General features: G+C 40.2%; 1 protein-coding gene across 3 annotated transcripts in view; it reads left to right on the top strand.

The window, feature by feature from the left end:
* Positions 1 to 1009: 1009 nt before the first annotated feature.
* Positions 1010 to 21130, top strand: part of mrtfba (myocardin related transcription factor Ba) — a 40570-nt gene continuing 20449 nt past the window's right edge. For 2 of the 3 annotated variants that reach the window (XM_034194623.1, XM_034194621.1), the window contains exons 1-3: positions 1010 to 1173; positions 7921 to 8001; positions 10496 to 10755. In XM_034194623.1, the coding sequence (XP_034050514.1) occupies positions 10593 to 10755 (163 nt within the window). In that variant the 5' untranslated portion in view covers positions 1010 to 1173; positions 7921 to 8001; positions 10496 to 10592. The remainder of the gene's footprint in view (positions 1174 to 7920; positions 8002 to 10495; positions 10756 to 21130) is intronic. The other variant, XM_034194622.1, reaches the window with a different exon arrangement.

Genomic DNA, 21130 nt, shown 5'->3' with positions numbered 1-21130 from the left:
GGAGCAAAACCAAAAGTGTTGCGTTTAGATTTTTGTTAAGTATACGTATTAAAAGCCAAGTGGCCTCTGGGTATGTGCGGTGTGTGTATGGTTTCAATCACAGACAAACTGGGGAGAGCTGACATTTGCCATTTGGTATTCTTATGTATCAAGGATGAACACTGCCCAAACGAATGTTGATACGATTAATATTTTTGGCAAAATTACAGATATTAAGTAAAAAACGGTGAACAATGGATGTTGATAATTACATTCTGGACTCACGCCATTCCAGCAGGGAGCAGTAAAGCATCTATATATTAAAAGCCAAGTGGCCTCTGTGTATGTGCGGTGTGTGTATGGCTTCAATCACGGACAAACTGGGGAGAGCTGACATTTGCCATTTGGTATGCTTATGTATCAAGGATGAACACTGCCCAAACGAACGGTGATACGGTTAATATTTTAAATATTAAATAAAAATAGTGAGCAATGCACATTGATAATTACATTCTGGACTTACACGCCATTCCAAAACTTTGCATAAATTATTACCACCCTTGAAAAATATCAGCTATCTATTTTATAAAGACTACCCAATCTAGTGCCCATGTTTCCCTGCAGGCAACACGCTAGTATTCTATAAGATAGGTTGCTGTTGATTTGTTACCATTTTAAGTTTATGGTGGATTTTTGTCACTAGCTGGATAGCTGCCCTGTTCACCCTTATTCAATCATTGCAAAACTTTTTTTTATTTTTAAATTCTCAAATAAAATTAATCATCAAATGTGAGTAGAGGACTCAGACCATTTTATGATTATGGGTGTTAAAAAAAACAAACGTTATTTCGGTAATGAATGTCTCTGCTGCACCACAGATGTCTATGCTCTACTACTTGTTAATATGATATATAATATATTTATATTACGTCATACTGTAAAATGAAAAATTCGGTGGGGGGGGGGGGGGTATCCAGACGGGCCCCTTCCCTGACGCTGATACGCTCCTGTGCGACAGTGCCGTGACGTCACTGCATCTAAACCCAAAGCAAGTCGCAGCCATTTTCCTCAGTCAAATAAACTTCAATCAGAGAGACAAACGGTATAAACAGAAGACGGGACTTTAAATCGCTGACATCAACAGATGTCTCACTGTGAAGTGGAGTTCGGTTGCAGTCTGCTTCCCGGCGTTCGGTAAGACGTTACCGTCCGCGCCGTCTTGTTTTTAGCATGAGCTAGCTAACTGAGCTAACAAGCTACAAATGTGAAGAGATTGTTGTTGTTGAGTGTCCGTCATGTGCAAACAGCAGGCGGCACGAAAGGGCATAAGAATATACGTTTATGTAGTAATTGGCGCACTGACAGAAGCATTTGGCCGGTTTTAATTAATTCACCTGTCAGATTTGAAGTAGCTAACCTAGCTTCTCCCACACCCACCCACTGAGAGCCACCGGGTCATTAAGTCTCCTTTTGTGTGGGGTAGTTGTCATTCTACCGCTTATGTCTAAAGTGTCAGCCTGTTACACACACATATGATGGATGCTTAATGAATGAGAGGGGATGAGTTGACGCGTGTCCTGAAGTCAACTTATGCAGTGATGAAGTCATTCACATTAACGTGATGATTTCTTCTGATGATGACAACGTGTGTTGCTTCCATCACACCGCAGACATGCCTTAACAAGTTGCAGGACCAACGGACACAACAACCCGTCTGTCCCTGCCGTCAATGGCCCTTTAAACTCAAGATATTTATTGTTGTTTATCCATTTTTTAGTGTGTCGTTTGTTGTTGCGATTGCTGTTTGGGCTGGTGACTGTGAAGCAGACTTCCCCGGGGCATAATAAAGACATTTTGATCTTGATTGTCCTTATCTGATCTATAGAAATGTGAGCTACTTTTGCAATAAACATAAACAGTGTGGGTGAGTCATGCAGTCATTAAAACACTCAGTGAAAACTGAGTATTACTGTGGACTTTATCGCATACATGTATATCTAAAAAAAAAATACCATAAGGATTCAAAGGATTCAAAAGAATTTTATTGTCATATGCACAAAGGAACATGTTCCCTGCACAATGAAATGTGTCTACTGCATTTAACCCATCCTAATTGCCAGTTAGGATGGCAATTAGGCCGGCCTGGTACATAAACACATATAAAAAGCACACACGTGGTAAGGAAGAGAAAAAAACTCTCATAGCCGCTGCGTTACACAGCAGCAATGAGGAAAAAAAAAACCCCATCAGCACAGAAAAACAATAATCACACAGACAAACAAAGACGCAGGACGACAACCGAGATTTGAAAGTAATTGTTATTTAAAGGCAGTGACTATCTATACGTAGCTGTATTGTTCATCTTTAGTTGTTTTCTTTCTGTATGTCAGGCCGAAATGTCTTTTTGATGTGGCAAACTTTAACACTTTCTATGGTTCCAGAATATTTGTAATATAGGCTGTCTTTACCACAGTTACTTAATAGTTGATGTTGGAGAGAAACATGTTTGGGATTCAAATCCAGAAGTCCAGCACCCAACAGCTTGAGCCACAATGTCTCGCTCTACGCAACAGGTCATAGGGTGTAGTCAACAGACATGCCAGTGGTGAAGAAACCCTGAACAACTATGTTATGTATGAATAGAATTCATCATTCTTAATACGGCTGTGCACGGATAGCCGCTTTCTTATTTAAACTACCTAACGTGATGGTTCATGTACAGCCCCTAAGTTTTGAACTTGAAATTCATCAGCTGCCTCTTCTACGCCTTGATGCCGCTTTTTATCTTGCAATAATCACAGCGGTTTGTTATCGGCTGCCATATGAAGTGACAGAGTCCAGGGCCGTAGCAATAGCCACTTCGTTTTTGTTTTATTTTTTAAATTATTTTAATGTTGCTATTACTACTTGCACTTCCAAAAAAGGTATCTCAAAATATTAGAATATTTCATGACCGACCCCCCCCCCCCCCAAAAAAAAAAATTTTAATGCAAAATTATTGAACTTCTTAAAGGTATGTCATTTTGCCACTGAAACATTGTGTTCTTTAATGTCTGACTTTGTGTCAACAAGACAGAAGGAAACGACCTGTGTTTGGTGGGAACAGAACAGAACTTTGACTCCAGTCAATGAGCGCAGTGATGTCATTGTTTTTGTGTTATCTCTGGATAAAAGCAGACATTTTTGTTGGACAGGGCTGTGGTCTATTTTAGACTCAAACTGCAGAGTCAAGCAGTAGTTTGGCTCTGAGTGGTTCTCATGCTGTGTATGTCTGTGTATGTCACTTTTTTTTTCTGTGGCATCTCTCACAGGGATAATGAATTACAGGACCGGTTTGACCACTTATTCAAACTTTTTAGTTAAAGCATTAATGTGTAACACACATGGTTACAGCTCCTTTTGTTATTGCTGGTTGTAACTTCTGGTGACTGCTTGCTCAATTATTGTTCATTTCTTTAAAGGATGCACCTTGAGGTTATTTTTTTCTTTTTGTCCAAAGGTCGGTAAGACTTCTTCTCATATTATTCAGTTTTGAGTTTCATTATGTGAATAATTTGTTCTGGTTAATCAGGCTTGGTTTTATGCTATGTTCATAGCCTAAAACATCCTGAATTTGTTTAAAAATTATTTTAAAAATATGTCCACTGCAACTCCTTATAGATCCCCAGGAGGTGTAATTCAAATGTGTTCAGAATCCAGTTTATTTACAACTTAGGTAGTTTGAAAACAGGTGAAAAATGTTTCATTGTTTCAAAGATGCCTTTAATTAGCCCAAAACGTTTTTTTTTTTCTAGATGAAAACACGTTAAATTGTAATAAAAGTAATTTTAATCAGTCTACACCTGATACTTAACAATTTAAAATTACATTATCTCTACATTAATCAAATTGAAGTCAGTTTTTAAATGTTTTTAAGGTACAACTGTAGTTCTGTTTCATAATGCTACAGATCTTGAGTTTCATCGTGTGTTAGTTACATGGGGTTGAAGGTCAGGGTGTAGATTAAGTCTGAAATATCCTTGTCTGATGGCCAAATATCTTCTTTGGTGGGTTTCACACCGACTCCTCTAACCTACATGTTACTGTCAAAAATACCACAAATTCTCACTGCAGCTTGATTTTTGTTTTGTTGTTCCAGCAGTAAGGCTGCAGTTATCAATTATTTTAGTAATAGAGTATTCTATCGATTAGTCTGGCGATTAATCGAGTAATTGGATGAAAAGTACTTTTGCGTTTTTAAAGAACATCAACAGTCCAGGGCTCTCCCTAAGCAATGGCTCAGTGTCACTGCACCATCACGCAGATGGTCAAATTTAGTGTATCCCTTTCTGTTTTGCTGGGTAATTATTTATTTTTTCATGTCTTTACAAGTTTTGGATCTTTCCTAGTGTCAGGAGCTCAGCTCAGTACTCCCCTGACACCGGGCCGTAAGCGCAGGCGGTTGGTGTAATCCTCAGTCAGTCAGGCTGCATGTGAACGTGAGCACAGCCTGTGAAAAATGGCTCTGGAGTGCAGCTTTTCCACAAAAGCCACACTGATAAATCCGCTCTGCACCCTGTTGATGAAAACTTGACTTAAAATGCATGTAGAGGACCGACTGTATTCGCCCGGTGGCCCGGAGACGCAAAGCCGTGTCAAAATGAATATTCACCCGATCGTCAGTTGAATAAGGCACAAAATAGTCTATTCTCCTGACCGTGGTCGTGCCAAAGTCTTGACATTTTGCTGAAATGGTGATGGGATATGGCTTTCTGAGGGCAGTGCTGAGCTCCTCACACCGGGCAGAGAGAGACAGCAACTGGCTGTCGGGTCAACAGTCACTCCCCACGTAGGGCGGAGAGCAGCCAGTGGACCAAACCGTGTGCTTTTTAAAAATAGACAAGCACACTGCTTCGCTTTAAATGCGCAGTAAGTCTATTTCAGATGATCAGCGTGGATCCTCTTTCTCTTAAAAGACTTTGTTTTACTCTGTGTGTTGCATTGAAAAGCTGTAGCTTTTGGTACTGTATTGATTAGCTCTTACATGGCTTATGCGCATGCTCTAGTCTTCGTCTGTTTTTTTTTTTCTGGGGACATTACAGCACCACACACAGGCCAGGCATATGTCCTACAATGTTAAACGGAGCTTCGAGGCACAGAATTTGCCTCGAACATTTTTTGTAATTGAATTATTGGCGTTACTTGACTAATCGTTTCAGCCCTATCCAGCAGAATTTATTTGTTTATTATAATGACATCACGAGGTTTCTGCCTCGTATTGTCCCAGGCATTGTTGGTTGGAGCCCTTCTGTGTTAGATTTGAGGAAAGGCCACTTGACATCCTGTGTACTGTTACATAGTATACAAATAATGAATGCTTATGAGTTCAATTGTATGAATATTTCATGACATTCACGTGACATACAAAGCACCAATCAAATGACAAGGATCCACTCAGCCGTTATATAATTACAAATGAGTGCATTTGTGTCCTTACAATGGAAATGTTCAGATGATGATAGATCAGGAGATAGACTGGGATGTTGATTCCTTAAAACTCCTTTTCCCTTAATCAATCAATCAATCAACTTTTTTCTTATATAGCGCCAAATCACAACAAACAGTTGCCCCAAGGCGCTCCATATTGTAAGGCAAGGCCATACAATAATTATGAAAAACCCCAACGGTCAAAACGACCCCCTATGAGCAAGCACTTGGCCACAGTGGGAAGGAAAAACTCCCTTTTAACAGGAAGAAACCTCCAGCAGAACCAGGCTCAGGGAGGGGCAGTCTTCTGCTGAGACTGGTTGGGGCTGAGGGAAAGAACCAGGAAAAAGACATGCCGAGAAGGGGGGCAGAGATCGATCACTAATGATTAAATGCAGAGTGATGCATACGGAGCAAAAAGAGAAAGAAACAGTGCATCATGGGAACCCCTCAAAACCAAATATGTCAGGGGCAGTCTCAGCAAGGTTGCTGCCATCCCGTGTTTGTTTATGTCTTTAGATTTTCTGTTTGGACATTTGATGGGGCGGTTCTGTATCACCTGGTTTTTGCAACCTAGGTGTGGACCCGTTATGAGCTCAGAGTGTTCGTGATGTTGCTGAACTGGACCCAGGTGCTTTCAGAACTTTGTATTCACTTGAACAGTCCACTGGAGCTGCAGTTTGTTGAAATTGAAACAGAATACCGGATTACGGGGATGAAATTCTTAACTTGGGTACGTAGAATATTAAAAATCTTTAGTGTGGCAAACTCTAAATCTGTTATCTAATTTATGTCCTTCTCATAGAATCCTGCTGTTTCCTCTGTGTGGAGGCTTAACTTCCATAGAAACAATTGCAGGTCTTTCTATCAAATGGTGAGCATCACTTTTCAAACATTGATGTCATTTTTGAGTGTCTGCCTCTTTTATTTGTGCATTGTTAAGCATCCTTATCCTCTTTTTTTGTTCTCTCACTGCTTGTCTTCAAACACATGATTCATGCAGCGCCCGATTCCTAAATTAGACATCGGGGCTGTATGTGTGTGCTTTTATTTTAATGGGCTTTTATATGGGTCTGTCAACTGTTTAGTGTCGGGTTGTTGTTCCTTGATGTTGTTGCAAAATTTATGGCTAGTTACCTTTTAAAAATGGATTCTTTTGGTCGTGTCTTTAATCTATTGTAGCGCTACAAAATAGCAGCCACTCTGTTTTAAGGAGACTGTGGTGCTTAAAATGTCTTTTGTTGAGGGCTTCAGAAAAATCTTCTGCCACATGGAAATGTTTGTTTTTTACCTTCGCCTGTCTGTCTGTCTGTTTGTCTATTTGTGAACAGCCTGGAGCCCACATTTTTTCATATCATTATGAAATTTTTCCTGAAGATTCATATCCTTATAGGCAAGACATGATTCAGTTTTCAAAATCCCTGTCCTTTAACATTGAATGAATATTCAAAAATTCATAACTCTGTCAAAAGAGATAGCATTTCTTTCATATTTGAGAGCATTATGTAGGATGACAAAGTTTAATCCGGATCAGATTCAGATTATGATTTTGTGGCCATTTAAATTTAACTTTGAAAACCCCATTTAATGTATATTTTACAGTATGTCTTATTCAAACATGCCTCAATTACTCTCATATTTTAAAGTGAAGTGCAGACTGGCACTCACTATCGTCTGACAAAGTTTGATCCATATCTGATCCAGATTGTGAACGTTATGGACATTTGAAGTTGATATTGAAAAGCCTATTTGGTGTACATTTTGCATTATATCTCAATTAAAAGTGCCTCAGTCACTCTCCTTTTTCTGTTATGGATTTACATACACCACCAAAATTGGATGGAGGTTCCAATTTTCTGCCGCTTTTGTATTTTCCAGTTATCGGCCAGAAACCAGTTATCAACAAGCAATGACAAATTGTCCAAAGCAGAGATCATTTTAGGGCCCCTTCAGACATAACACGAAAGACACAGAAACCGGTGTAGCTGTATATCTTCCCCCCTGGATATCTTCCCCAGTACTCAGCTTCAATCATGCAGTGTGTGAAGGGACCCTTAACAGAACATTGGTTATGTGAAAAAAAAAATTCAGAAACCGAAAATGTTGGAGAAACAAAACCTGACATCACAAAAAACTTTGATTCAAGTGCATGAACTAAATACATACTCCTGAGTGACATATAATCACATCTAATTTAGTTTCTGAAAACCCACTTCTAGCAGGACTTTGACCTTGAAAATTTTTTCCAAGGTAAAATTTGGTGGAATTGAAAACTAGTGTTGGCAGAGGTTTGACCTCTGTGAGCGCGGTGCTCTAGTATTAATTAATTCAAAATTCACGGCTGGATCCATAACATAGCTGCTTCATATTGCAGATCTCACTGAAAAAGAAACACAGTCTCATTGATGGTTCGTCCTGTGTTTTGTTTGTCTGCCGCACTTACTATATTCATGTTTCCTGATTCTGTCTTGTCAGGTTTGACTCTATGGCTTAGCATGGTGATAACAACTCTCGCTGTCTCCTTCCTCAGTGCCCCGCTGTCCTCTGCTACTTGAGGTGAGCATCACCGCACTGAGAGCATAATGAAATTACAGTAACAGCAAAAGCTGGCTATATTTGAATTTACCATTAAGAATTTGCTCCAATTGTAGTTCAGTTACCCTTAAATTAACCTATTATTGATTTATTGGCATGACCCACAAACACGTACCAGTTGTTTGTATCTGATTTTAATCAGAAAGTAGATTTTTTTCTGCATTAATAGACCAGTACTACAACTAATAAACAACCTGCCAGAGACAACAAATGCATAATAATAGTTTCTAGAGAGATGCAGCAGAGATGTCGGAGACTGTTTGATTGTAATCTGTAGGAGGTGCTGACGTGAGACTGAGCACAGTCTGGTTAATTGCCAAAGATGCTGTTGCTAGAGATCTGTTACACAAATGAGGTCCCAGAAAACCACTTTGGGTGACCATTAAGGCCTGTAGTGCTGATTTAGTGACACTGCATCATTATTAGGGGTTCAGAAAGTGACTGTGGGTTAGAGGCTGAGTTTAATAAAGAAGGTGGTGGTGGTGGGGGTTAGTTAGAGCTAACATGAACCAAGGAAGAAGAAATGCCAAATGAGCTATTGTTCCCTTTGAGATGACGTCTGTTGTGGTTTATTGCGATATAAATAAATGAAATTCATTTGAACTGTGGTGTAGTGGTAACTGAAGCGTTGATGTATAAATCACATTCATAATCCAGAAAAGGACAAACTCAACTCAACTCAGCTTTATTTATATAGCACTTTAAAACAACCAAGTTGAAAACAAAGTGCTGTACATAAGACATAACACAATTAAAAGCAATAAAATAGAACAATTATTACACTATTAGACTGATGCACACACACAGGCAGAGTGCAATGCTATATGGCCCAAAAGTTCATAGAGTGGGGAAAGCCAAAATATTATTATGCATATAAATTTTGATGTCACATATTACAACAAAAATCTGCCCTGTACTCATAAACCAGCCCTCATGAGATACAAGAAAACAATGGGGCTGATAAATCATACACTTTTCCTATCAGTTTTACTGCCCTGGAAACTGTGGCATTAAAATTGGGGTGATACAAATCTTAAAACAGGGCGACGCAAGAGAAGACATTGAAAATACCAGGCTTTGTATCACCCTGCTTTTCATCCAATCAGGAGCCCCCATTTCTCAGCCCCACCAATGACACCACTTTTTGTGTTACCCCGGTGACAAGTGCAGGATCCTGAAACAGCATCCAGAGGTCATTTCATTCAACCAAGATGTCTGATCAAGGTGAGAGAGTTTCATCCTCCCTAACAGAGAGAATTCTCCAAGTTGAGTCTCATACTGAAGTTGTGAGACATCAGTGAAGAGGACACTCATGACTTTATAGAGAGCCATAAGTACATTAAATAATTTACATATTTACATGATTTACCTGCATTATTCATTCTACATGCTTCATGTGTATGATTATTGTTCTTTATTTTTGTTGTAATATGTGATAAATCTTATTACATGTCTGTTTATGTATCATGCCCCGATGGATCTGTATCAGCCCAAGTCCAAAGTCGCTCTGTTGTGAAAATCCTGACTGATACATGTCCTAAATGTCCATAGGGTGAGGAAACAGTTTATTGTTGACAGACTGACATGTGCAGATGAAACCTGATTGGGAATAATAAAGTGATGACTTTAAGTCATTAGTTTATGCCAGTAGCTGCAGAAAAGCATATGTCATAATAGGAATATTAGCCATACAGAGTTTGTATTTGTAACAGTTCCTATGTGTGCACTTTAATTAATGGTGCACCATAAAAATGATACACTCCAACCAACATTATTTTGAGGACTTTGAGTAGAGATTGGGAGACTAGTTGACACTTTAAGCCTATAGTGGTGAGAGTGAGCTTTAGCGTTTGTTATGTTTGGACATTATTCAGCAATCACAGCACTTAGACGTATGTCTGAGGCACATCCCGCTGTTTGTGTAGTGCTTTGGGCACTTTCAGAATCTATAGGATGAAGTAACATCATTACCCACAGGAGTGCTGTGGTTCAGAGCCAAAGCAACACATCAACATGGTTAATAAAATCTATTTTCAGTCTGGAACAGATGGATGTGGGACTGAAAAGCTGCTGCTACGAGCCTGTTGGGAAGCCATGGATACTAAAGTGTTTGTTTTGTGCCCCAAAATGTTTCCGTTGCCTCTGTTTGAAACCACCAAACCTACGTCATATTCCAGATTATGAAGGCAGCCTGAACAGAGAACATTCATCCACAACTAGCGGTTTGAAGTGATTATTTGGTATAATAGCCAATGTAGCTCGTTTAATGAATAGCGCGGGCTGATCTCTTCCAGATGGTTGGAATTAAATGCCACCGTTAGCATCGCAACAGTTGGGTGATGTAGTCATGCCAACTTGATAATTATGACTATTCAGAATTACTGGAGTGCTTGAGTTTGCCAAATGTCCTTCAGTGATGCCATTCTGTTCTCACTTGACACTCTTTCTCTTTCAGGCAGGTAGCAGTGAGACTAAACTGCAGGGACGGTCATTTTTACTACTGTTATTTGCCTGGGACACTCCGATCCTCCCCAACCCCCTCCTGAGGCAGGATGGAGCCCCAGGCTTCCCTGGGGCTTATCGGAGCAGAGGGGGATTGTGAGATGACGAGTTTACTGGTACCCAGTCCCCAGAGTGAGGCGGTGACCCATGACATGGAGGAACTGTCGCTCCAACCCACACAGAGCCTGCCTCCACTCAACGAGCGAAAAAATGGTGAGAACATGCTACTGCGGGGATTTATCTTCTCTGTCTGCTGACAGCTGAGGATGTTAAACACAGTTTAAACGTGTTGTCATGCCATTGTCAGATAAGTATAAAAAACTATTTTATTTATTTTAGTTTATCGCAGCTTGTAAATGATATTTATCAAGCCAACAACCAGCCAGCAACACTGTTATCCAGAGCTGAATGTAATCACATCACTGTTTGTACGATCATGACTTCATCTTGTAGCAGCTGAACTCTTTGATTGGCTATAAACCCTTCAAATAAGTCACAGAAAGATGGGCACATAAGACTCTGCGCATACGTTGCGTAGATTAATATATTGTTCCAGAAAGAGCAGAAGGAAAATCAGTAATGAGAATTCAACAGTGCTGAGATTTTTTTTGTTGATGGCCAGTACTGTGTTATTTATTTGTTTATTCTTAAATGCAGAAACAGACTCGTTATTGGCAGTTAATGCTGAATGCTCCACCTCCGGAGATGCCAGTCCACAGACAAGCAGTGCAGGAGATTCCAGTGTACTTTATGAAAAGTGTTTTCTTTCGTTGTAGCAATGAGAAACAGTTCTTTGCTTTGAACACCAGTTTGGCCACTTTATTGGATTGTCCATCATGTCATGAGCAGGATTCCGGCCCACAGCTTCAGCATGTCATTGGTTGTAATTCTTGGATGTAATTTTGTCATCAAAACTTGTAGCTTAATTACCCTCCTTGTAGGTAAAGGGTATTCTGTTTGGTAGCATGCTTGTGTATCTGTGGACACGATCATCCAAAAACAGATGGACGGATTTCCTTCAAACTTGGAGGGAATATTACTTGAATGCATCTCTAATGCTGATTCAACTATGTACTGGTTTGGTCAAATGTCAAGGAAAGTATGCTCTGCAAAACACTTTTTGTACAACCAAGAAGCCGACATGAATGTTTGCGAGTCCTGGTCCTCAGGACCCATAGCATTGAACATTTACCTCCACCAACGAAGTTGGAAGAGGTTATGTTTTTGCCCCTGTTTGTTTGTTTGTCTGTTTGTGAACAGCCCAGAGCCCAAATTTTTTTCACGTCACTGTGAAATTTTGTGGACATTTGAATTTAAATCTTGAAAAGCCCATTTGATGTACATTTTGCATTATATCTCAATCAAATGTGCCTCAATCACTCTCATTTGTGACAATGAGGTGCAAACTGGCTGTCTCTCAGTGGATAGATTAAGTTTGATCGGCATCTCATCCATATTGCGGATTTAGTGGATATTTGATTTTACCATTGAAAAGCCCTTTTGATATAGAATATCTATAATATTTTGTATTATATTTTAGCTGATGAAAAGCCACTTCTAACAGGAGTTGACCTTGAAAATGTTTTCCAAGGTAAAAAGTTGTGGAATTGGAAACTAGTGTTGGCGGAGGTTTGCGCTCTCCGAGTGCGGTACTCTAATTTCCATGTGGCCCTGATCTACTCAGACCAGATTGGCTGAACAGTGGGTCACACCTGATTGGGCTCATTATGTGCAGTTATAGCAGAGAACATATGCAGTAAAATATTCAGTATTTTGGGTCCCAACGACCAGGTTTGGGAAACTGTGATCTAAAGCATTTGTTGATCAGCAAAATCTTTTGATTGATATGACTTGACTTCAAAATGAAGTCAGTCATGTGATGAAATCATACATCATCAAAAATACCGTTGCACACATTTGTGTACTTGTACATTTATATCGTGGAGTGTAGAGCACACAGGGTGTGACATGGACCTTCCTAAAAATCGATCTGATTGTTCTCTTCGCTTTGGCGAAATACTCGTTATCTATCAGTTGTTCAGCAGCCATGTTTCATCTTAAATCATTTGTGAGTTCATGGGCTCAACATGCTTCATTAGTGCAGTTACACATACAGCCAGGCATGCAGTCTGTGAATCAATCAATCAATCAATCAATCAATTTTTTTTTATATAGCGCCAAATCACAACAAACAGTTGCCCCAAGGCGCTTTATATTGTAAGGCAAGGCCATACAATAATTATGTAAAACCCCAACGGTCAAAACGACCCCCTGTGAGCAAGCACTTGGCTACAGTGGGAAGGAAAAACTCCCTTTTAACAGGAAGAAACCTCCAGCAGAACCAGGCTCAGGGAGGGGCAGTCTTCTGCTGGGACTGGTTGGGGCTGAGGGAGAGAACCAGGAAAAAGACATGCTGTGGAGGGGAGCAGAGATCGATCACTAATGATTAAATGCAGAGTGGTGCATACAGAGCAAAAAGAAAAAGAAACAGTGCATCATGGGAACCCCCCAGCAGTCTACGTCTATAGCAGCATAACTAAGGGATGGTTCAGGGTCACCTGATCCAGCCCTAACTATAAGCTTTAGCAAAAAGGAAAGTTTTAAGCCTAATCTTAAAAGTAGAGAGGGTGTCTGTCTCCCTGATCTGAATTGGGAGCTGGTTCCACAGGAGAGGAGCCTGAAAGCTGAAGGCTCTGCCTCCCATTCTACTCTTACAAACCCTAGGAACTACAAGTAAGCCTGCAGTCTGAGAGCGAAGCGCTCTATTGGGGTAATATGGTACTACGAGGTCCCTAAGATAAGATGGGACCTGATTATTCAAAACCTTATAAGTAAGAAGAAGAATTTTAAATTCTATTCTAGAATCAACGAATCACTGCAAGTGGGCCCTCATAAAACTGAATCCTCAAATCCTGAAACTCACATCAGCTTTTCTTCCACTCGCTGCACATTAGCTTCTCATCACTCACGATGTCGGCGTTGTTTTGGCAGCCTGACGGACTGACTCAGACACTGATGGATGGGCAGAAAATCAGCAGGCTGTAGCAGCAGGTTGGATTCACTGCTGCCTCTGCCAGCTCTTAATCATGATGTCAGCGAGAGATCCGTTAATTCCTTAACTCACTGTGATATTGATCACCACCAGGACACTGTGTCTGATACAGTCACCAGATGCACGGCATTTATTGGGGGCTCGGCCAAGTCTGGATTAAATGTGCTTTGGATAAATGTAGGGTTTTGTGCCGTCATGCGTTGCGGTTGATGCTGTCAGACACTGGAAAGTTTTTGTGGAATGTCAACAGGAGTAGTACACACTCATCATCTTGACGTTCTTCGTGTCCCCTCCAGAGAGAACTCGCACCTCATACTTTCCACCGGAACACATGTATCAATCATTCAATTATTTTGTTTCAAAATAAGTTCTTAAGTGGCAGAATGTCTTTAATCTACAACCAAAGTTGATGGAATCACATCACGTTGAGGGTGTTCAAACAGATTTGTTACTTTGTAGCAAATAAACAAATCACAGATATGATAGAGTCATTTTTATTTAATAACGGAACATTCTGGCTCCAAGAAACAGAATTTAATTGCTGTTATTAAATAGAGGGAAAAATTGTGGACTCAACAGTTCATATCATAATTGTGGATTCACAGTTGGTACGTTGTTGCTCCTCCTCTGACTTTAATGATGGCCTCAATTCTTTGAGGACTTCATTTATTTCAAAACAATATTGGTTCCAACTTTCAAAAATAGCAGGTGACAGCTTTGCAGGCTGGAGCCTGGTCACGGACCCATTTTCTGATTTGCACCACACGTTTATAGGATTGAGATCCGGACTGTTTCTTGCCGTGTCTTAGAGCTGCATCACAAATCTAAATGTTAGAAAACACTGAATTGTTTTAACCTCCACATAAGATCACAAAACAAGGCACTTCCTGTCATTTTGAGACATTCCTTATTTTGAGGTGGCTTTTAAAAAAAATAAAATAAAATAAAAAAATCTGCGTTTCAATATTTAGGCTTGAGGTGAAGTTTTGACACAGTTTTCTCAATTTGGTGCTGAATGTTGTAACTGCTGGGATTTAAAAGAATTGCTGGAAATACAACTTTTATTGGTGGAATGGATTTACAACATTCTAAAAAGGACAAAAATGTCTAATTTTGCAGTCTGATGTGGAGAAATTTAAGGAAAAAATCTGTGTTGTAACATTTGGAGTTGTTACAGCTGATTTGTCTTTCTTGAAAAAAGCTTTTACCTCTGATATATAAGTCGCACCTGTTTAAAAAGTGCCTCTTGAAGTGGAAAAACCCATATATACATCGCACCAGAGTGTAAATTGCACCGTTTTTCTGTATCGTCAGCTCTTTAATTTTGCATTTTTTGTGCATTGTTATGTACTTTTTGTTATTATTATGTGTTTATTATTAGAGCTTATTTTGTTTAGTGCTTTGATTCCTGTGAAAGTCCTTTATAAATACTCACCTTAATTATTATTATTAATACCACATTTTTCTATATATAAGTCCCACTGGAATATTAGTTGCAGGTCCTCCCAAGGCTGTAAAAAGCACACAAACAAACAAAAACAAAACAAAAGCTGCAACTTACACTACAGAAAATCTGATCTACTCTTTGCTCTGTGGCAAGCTGCATTTTCACAGACATGACTTTTGTTTTAGACATGCAAATTACATGGTGATTCCATAATTATTTCCCCAAAATTGAGTCATTTCCTTTTTTAACTCGATCCAAAAAAATTAAGTTAATAAACTCAGAATTTTCAGCTGTTGCAGAAATTTTTTTTGTTTTATGTCTGAGATTTTATTTGCTAAAAAGTAAAAAATAAAAATCAGAATAGCCTTTTCTTTGCCAAGTACCTACAAGAATACAAGGAATTTGACTCCAGTTTGAGCTGCACTCTCTGTAAGAGCATGTATAAATATACACTAAACACTGAATAATTCACAGTAAAAAAAATGTGCAATAAAAATGTGTGCAAAGGAGAAACAGACAGATTGAAGTTGTGTATGAATGAGTGAGTTTTTTGGTTGTTCATCAGTCTGATGGCCTGTGGAACAAAACTGTTCCTGTGTCTGGTTGTTTTGATGTACAGAGCTCTGTAACGTTGAACAGAGGGGAGGAGTTTAAACAGTGTGTGTCCAGGATGGGAGGGGACTGCAGAGATATTACCAGCTCACTTCCTGGTCGTGGACCGGTATAAGTCCTGGATGGAGGGCAGGCTGGTTCCGATGATTATTTATTTATTTATTTTATGTTATTTTTTTCCTGCAGACCTGACAGTTTATTGAAGGTCTGCACTGTGAACATCCACTGCATGTGGCAATTCTATAATTTTTGCCAGGAGTTCTTAGAAATACCACAATCCTGAAAAATAAGAAATCAAATCAACTTTATTTATATAGCGCCAAATCACAACAAACAGCTGCCCCAAGGCACTTTATATTGTAAGGCAAGGCCATACAATAATTACGGAAAAACCCCAACGGTCAAAAGGACCGCCTGTAAGCAAGCACTTGGCGACAGTGGGAAGGAAAAACTCCCTTTTAACAGGAAGAAACCTCCAGCAGAACCAGGCTCATGGAGGGGCAGTGGGACTGGTTGGGGCTGAGGGAGAGAACCAGGAAAAAGACATGCTGTGGAAGACAGCAGAGATCAATCACTAATGATTAAATGCAGCGTGGTGCATACAGAGCAAAAAGAGAAAGAAACACTCAGTGCATCATGGGAACCCCCCAGCAGTCTATGTCTATAGCAGCATAACTAAGGGATGGTTCATGGTCACCTGATCCAGCCCTAACTATAAGCTTTAGCAAAAAGGAAAGTTTTAAGCCTAATCTTAAAAGTAGAGAGGGTGTCTGTCTCCCTGATCTGAATTGGGAGCTGGTTCCACAGGAGAGGAGCCTGAAAGCTGAAGGCTCTGCCTCCCATTCTACTCTTACAAACCCTAGGAACTACAAGTAAGCCTGCAGTCTGAGAGCGAGGCGCTCTATTGGGGTGATATGGTACTATGAGGTCCCTAAGATAAGATGGGACCTGATTATTCAAAACCTTATAAGTAAGAAGAAGAATTTTAAATTCTATTCTAGAATTAACAGGAAGCCAATGAAGAGAGGCCAATATGGGTGAGATATGCTCTCTTCTTCTAGTCCCTGTTAGTACTCTAGCTGCAGTATGTCCCTTCGGCTGCTCCCTTGTTTGCACTTGGGGTCGCCACAGCAAATCGAAGGTGGATCTGCATGTTGAATTGGCACAAGTTTTACGCCGGATGCCCTTCCTGACGCAACTCCACATTACATGGAGAAATAATGAATTACAATAGTCCAGCCTAGAGGAAATAAATGCATGAATTAGTTTTTCAGCATCACTCTGAGACAAGACCTTTCTAATTTTAGAGATATTGCGCAAATGCAAAAAAGCAGTCCTACATATTTGTTTAATATGCACATTGAATGACATATCCTGATCAAAAATAACTCCAAGATTTCTCACAGTATTACTAGAGGTCAGGGTAATGCCATCCAGAGTAAGGATCTGGTTAGACACCATGTTTCTAAGATTTGTGGGGCCAAGTACAATAACTTCAGTTTTATCTTACTTACTTTACTTCATTTTTTTAGAAATGATTATTTTACACTGAAATTTAGTTTGTAATGACTCACATTGATGATCAAACTGACTCAGTGTGCATGATCAGTTAACCCTCTGGGGCCGACGCCATCATATACGACGGCTGAGACCAAGCTTTACTAAATTATAAATAACTTTTTAATGATATGAGATTGAAACTTACTTTTTTTTTTTGCTGAAAAGTTAACACCACAGACTTTCTAGCCAGCCATCGGCCATCCTTGTACTCCTCATAGAAGCTGTGTGATGACGTGCGCAATGTGAGTGTCCAATCGAAATTGGTTCACCGTCACATGGTTTTTCAAAATCCAATCGTAGGGCAGATTTACCTCACGTGATAAACCAACAATCGTTTTTAGCACTGATGTGTTACTAGTTGACCATCTGGCTGCTTGCTCCAATGCGCCCTGCGCCATTAAGCACAGCAATTAGTGAAAGTGAGCAGACGGAGGGCCTGTGATGACAATCTCACGTGCTCAAACACAAAGTCTGTGAGTTTTAGAGATGCTCCACTCCTCATTACCTGTGAATGTTATTGAATAAGCCTGTGGCAAGCTCTCTCATTCCAGCGTAAAGCACTGTTTACCATATTAATGGAGCGAGGGGGAGGGGCCTCTCCTCAGAGTGTTAATGGGCCAAAGTGTCAAAGCTGCTTTCAGGGCAGGACAGAACACTCCAAAACACAGTCAAAGTATAAGTTTGTGATGTGACCTTTGTGTAATAGCAGACAGAAATTGCTTTGAGATGAAGACAAACAAAACGCATAGACCATTTTGTATATATTGTTCAAAATGTGCATTTGTGTTTATTGTTAAAACCTTTTTGTTGTGCAGTCTTTCACCCAAGAGCCCAAATTACCTTTATAAAGTGTCAAAACAGTTTATTATAGTTTACTGTAATAAACAACAGTCAAACAGTTGTTTATTATAGTTTACTGTGTGTTTTAAATAAATTTGTGTGGAAAATTATTCTGATTTACTTTTTTCCTTTCTTATTTCTGATTGTAAACCTTTATTACATTTGTAAAACATAACTATAGCATATGTATTCTGAAAGTACAGGTTATCCTGAAAAAAAGAGACATAAAACTTGATTGTGGGATGCAGGGAGAGCTGTTAACAGCAATAAATTTATGCCAGGTGAGTAAACTGTCCAAAAAATGGCCTCGGACCCCAGAGGGTTAAGTTTAATTGTTTGTCAGCATAAATTAGTGCAGGTTTCATGAAAACAGCTTGGGGGGGCGGTGTGTGAAAAATCTTAAATTTGCCACATGGCGGAGGGCAGTTTAAGGGTAGTGATTATGCGATTAACAGGGCACCGTGCAAAAGGAACTCACAAAATAGTGTAAAAGCAAATAATGTCAACAGACTCCTGGGATTTGCTCCCCCCTTCTGGGGTTCTTGCTGCCATCAGAGATTTAACCCACAGACCTCTGAGTGACAGCCAACTTCACAGCTTAAAACTGAGTTTCTGTAGCGTCTGAACACTGTTGAAGCCTCAGACCTCGAATGCCAACAAATGTTTGGAAAAATCTTCACTTAAAAAAAAAGTTTAGATATATGGAGAAAACAGGCAACACACAACTTAGTGGGTTTAAAGCGGCATATACAGGTAAAATTGTGCATTTATTCTATCCCATCTGTGTAAAACTGCTCAGGCATCTGTCCTCAGCACGCGAAGGTCAAAGGTTATCTTTTGTTTGTCGTTTCCCGTAAGGAATTCAGGACAATGCATCAGCTTCACTGGAAGCTGATGAGCATTGGTTTAAACAAACACATCCTCACTGCATACCTCAGCCCAAATGCTTTGGATGTTGGTCTTGATATTCACACTAAGACGGATCAAACTGAAAAAGCTGTTGGAATGAAAACGTTTGTCAACACGAGCATTTTCAGATTTTTCCGTCCCCACAGAAGCCTCTCAATGACAAAAACTGACTTCCTCTTTCTGCTCCTTGCAGCAGGATTTCTACGTAAATCATACAGAATGTTGACATCATTTATTGAGCCATTCCGGGTACGACAATCCGTGGAATTGTCATGGCTCTTACTGCAGAAAAACACGTTTATCACGTCACGCTGTGATGATGAATGAATACCAAACTACAGAATGGAAGAAAATGATGTTTAATCAGCCGAGTCATTCACATGCTGCAGTGCTTGTTTTCACAATAAACATTTGCTGTAATTAGTCGCAATCAATAGATTCACTTGACGAGAGCTTCTTGGTGCACCAGTGCAAAACTGTGCCAGAATCATGCAGCTGCAGGTTTAAGGTGCCCTGACACTTTCATGACTTTGGTCCGCGCACTAGCACACACGTTGTTGTGACGATCCCACCCGCTGTGTTCCCAGCTGGATGCCGTGCTTTGTTCCACTGGCTGCCACGCACTCTGTGCTGGACACTGCGTATATAAAATAATTATTTCGTAGCAGATTAATCATTTTCTCTGCAAGTTGGCTGCTGAAAACGGCTCTAACTACTTCCAGAATCACAGAGGACTGCTCCAGCTGGAGCCGTTCACATGCGTGCACGCTGAACGAGCTGGAGAAAGTCTTTGGAGCCGTCTAAAAAGGTAATTGTTTGTCATGTTTACATTGTCATGGCTTGATTAAAAAAAAAAATTGCATGTTCTTTCCTTCTTGTGTGCAGTTGTAAAAGTATGTTTGTGATGGATTTAACATCTTGTTATAATCGTTCAGACAAGCTGCGCGCTGATGCGGTGCGCTGACGCAACCACTCGCTCTGTTCACTTCTTCTTTATTTGATTTGACGAGCTGCATGTAGTGTTGGTGAGCAGATCGCGCCACGTGGTATGACATTTATGCGTGAAAGTTTTTTTTTGTTGTTTTTTTTTTTGAACATTTCAAAATTCTCTTTGCGCAGTTGCACGTGCCGGCGCTCCTCTCACGTTCAGTCTACACCCACTAAAGACGAGTTTACTCTCCTGCGCGACACAGGGCGTGCAAGTACGTGCATCAAAGTCATGCAAGTGTCAGTGCACCTAGGCTTCAACCAAGTTAGTGATTTTGCGAAATACTTAAACTTTCTTGTTGTGCCTTTGGCGTACGATGATTAGCTCTACAGTAGCGGACATGCAGCTGAGTTGAAGTCATTACATTCAACCCCCCCCCCCCCCCCACACACACACACACACACACACACAAGTAGGTGTGTCAATATGATTTGTGTTGCTAATTCCTAACGTCACTGTTGCTCAGCAGTAAAAAAGATCGGTTCAGTCATCTCCTTGTGGTTTAGTTTTGTCTCTTTTTAGCCAGGAAGGTCATTTGTAGTAAGCTGGCAGAGTGAAGGGGGGACGTGTAAAAGGGGAGGTGGCGGATGTTGCCCCTTAATAGAAACTAGAAGCAGGGAGGGATTTAAAACATAAGAGGACGGGCTGATTTGACTTCTCTGTGAATCATAGATTGCATTTGTTGGTTTTGTTGCACTCATGCTGAGGGTTTCCATTATGATCACATTGCTCGTGTTGAGGACGGTTCTGTGGGGTCTGGATTCTGCAGGAGTCTAGCAGGATTATGGCCGGTGTGGAATTGGAGACACTGAGCGACTGCTGCAGCAGGCTCAGAGCCGGTGAGCGCACCACATCTCTGTTGGCAGTCAGTTTTGCCCAGTTTGTTTTGGAGCTTTTCATTTTTTGTATTTTTCTGCACAGGATGGTAAAGAGTGTTTTGCCTCGCAGAGTGGCATCATGTTTCCATCCACGTGTGCTGGTTCACAAACATAAAGAATGGGTTCCGTTTAACTGGGAATTAAATTGTTGAATTTTAATGGCTGTTTTTGTAACTAGTATGAGATGTGTTCATGAAAATGTGAGACAGAAGAGTTTCAGCCCATAAATATAAAGGATAAATAAACTCTTAGGAACCTCTCAAAGTGCTTTTTGCAGTGATTTAAAGAGCTGAAACAGACTG

Source organism: Thalassophryne amazonica, chromosome 18 (assembly GCF_902500255.1).
Source record: "Thalassophryne amazonica chromosome 18, fThaAma1.1, whole genome shotgun sequence".
NCBI lineage: Eukaryota > Metazoa > Chordata > Actinopteri > Batrachoidiformes > Batrachoididae > Thalassophryne > Thalassophryne amazonica.
The sequence above is the reverse complement of the archived record's forward strand: the minus strand, read 5'-3'. Positions and strand labels throughout refer to the sequence as shown.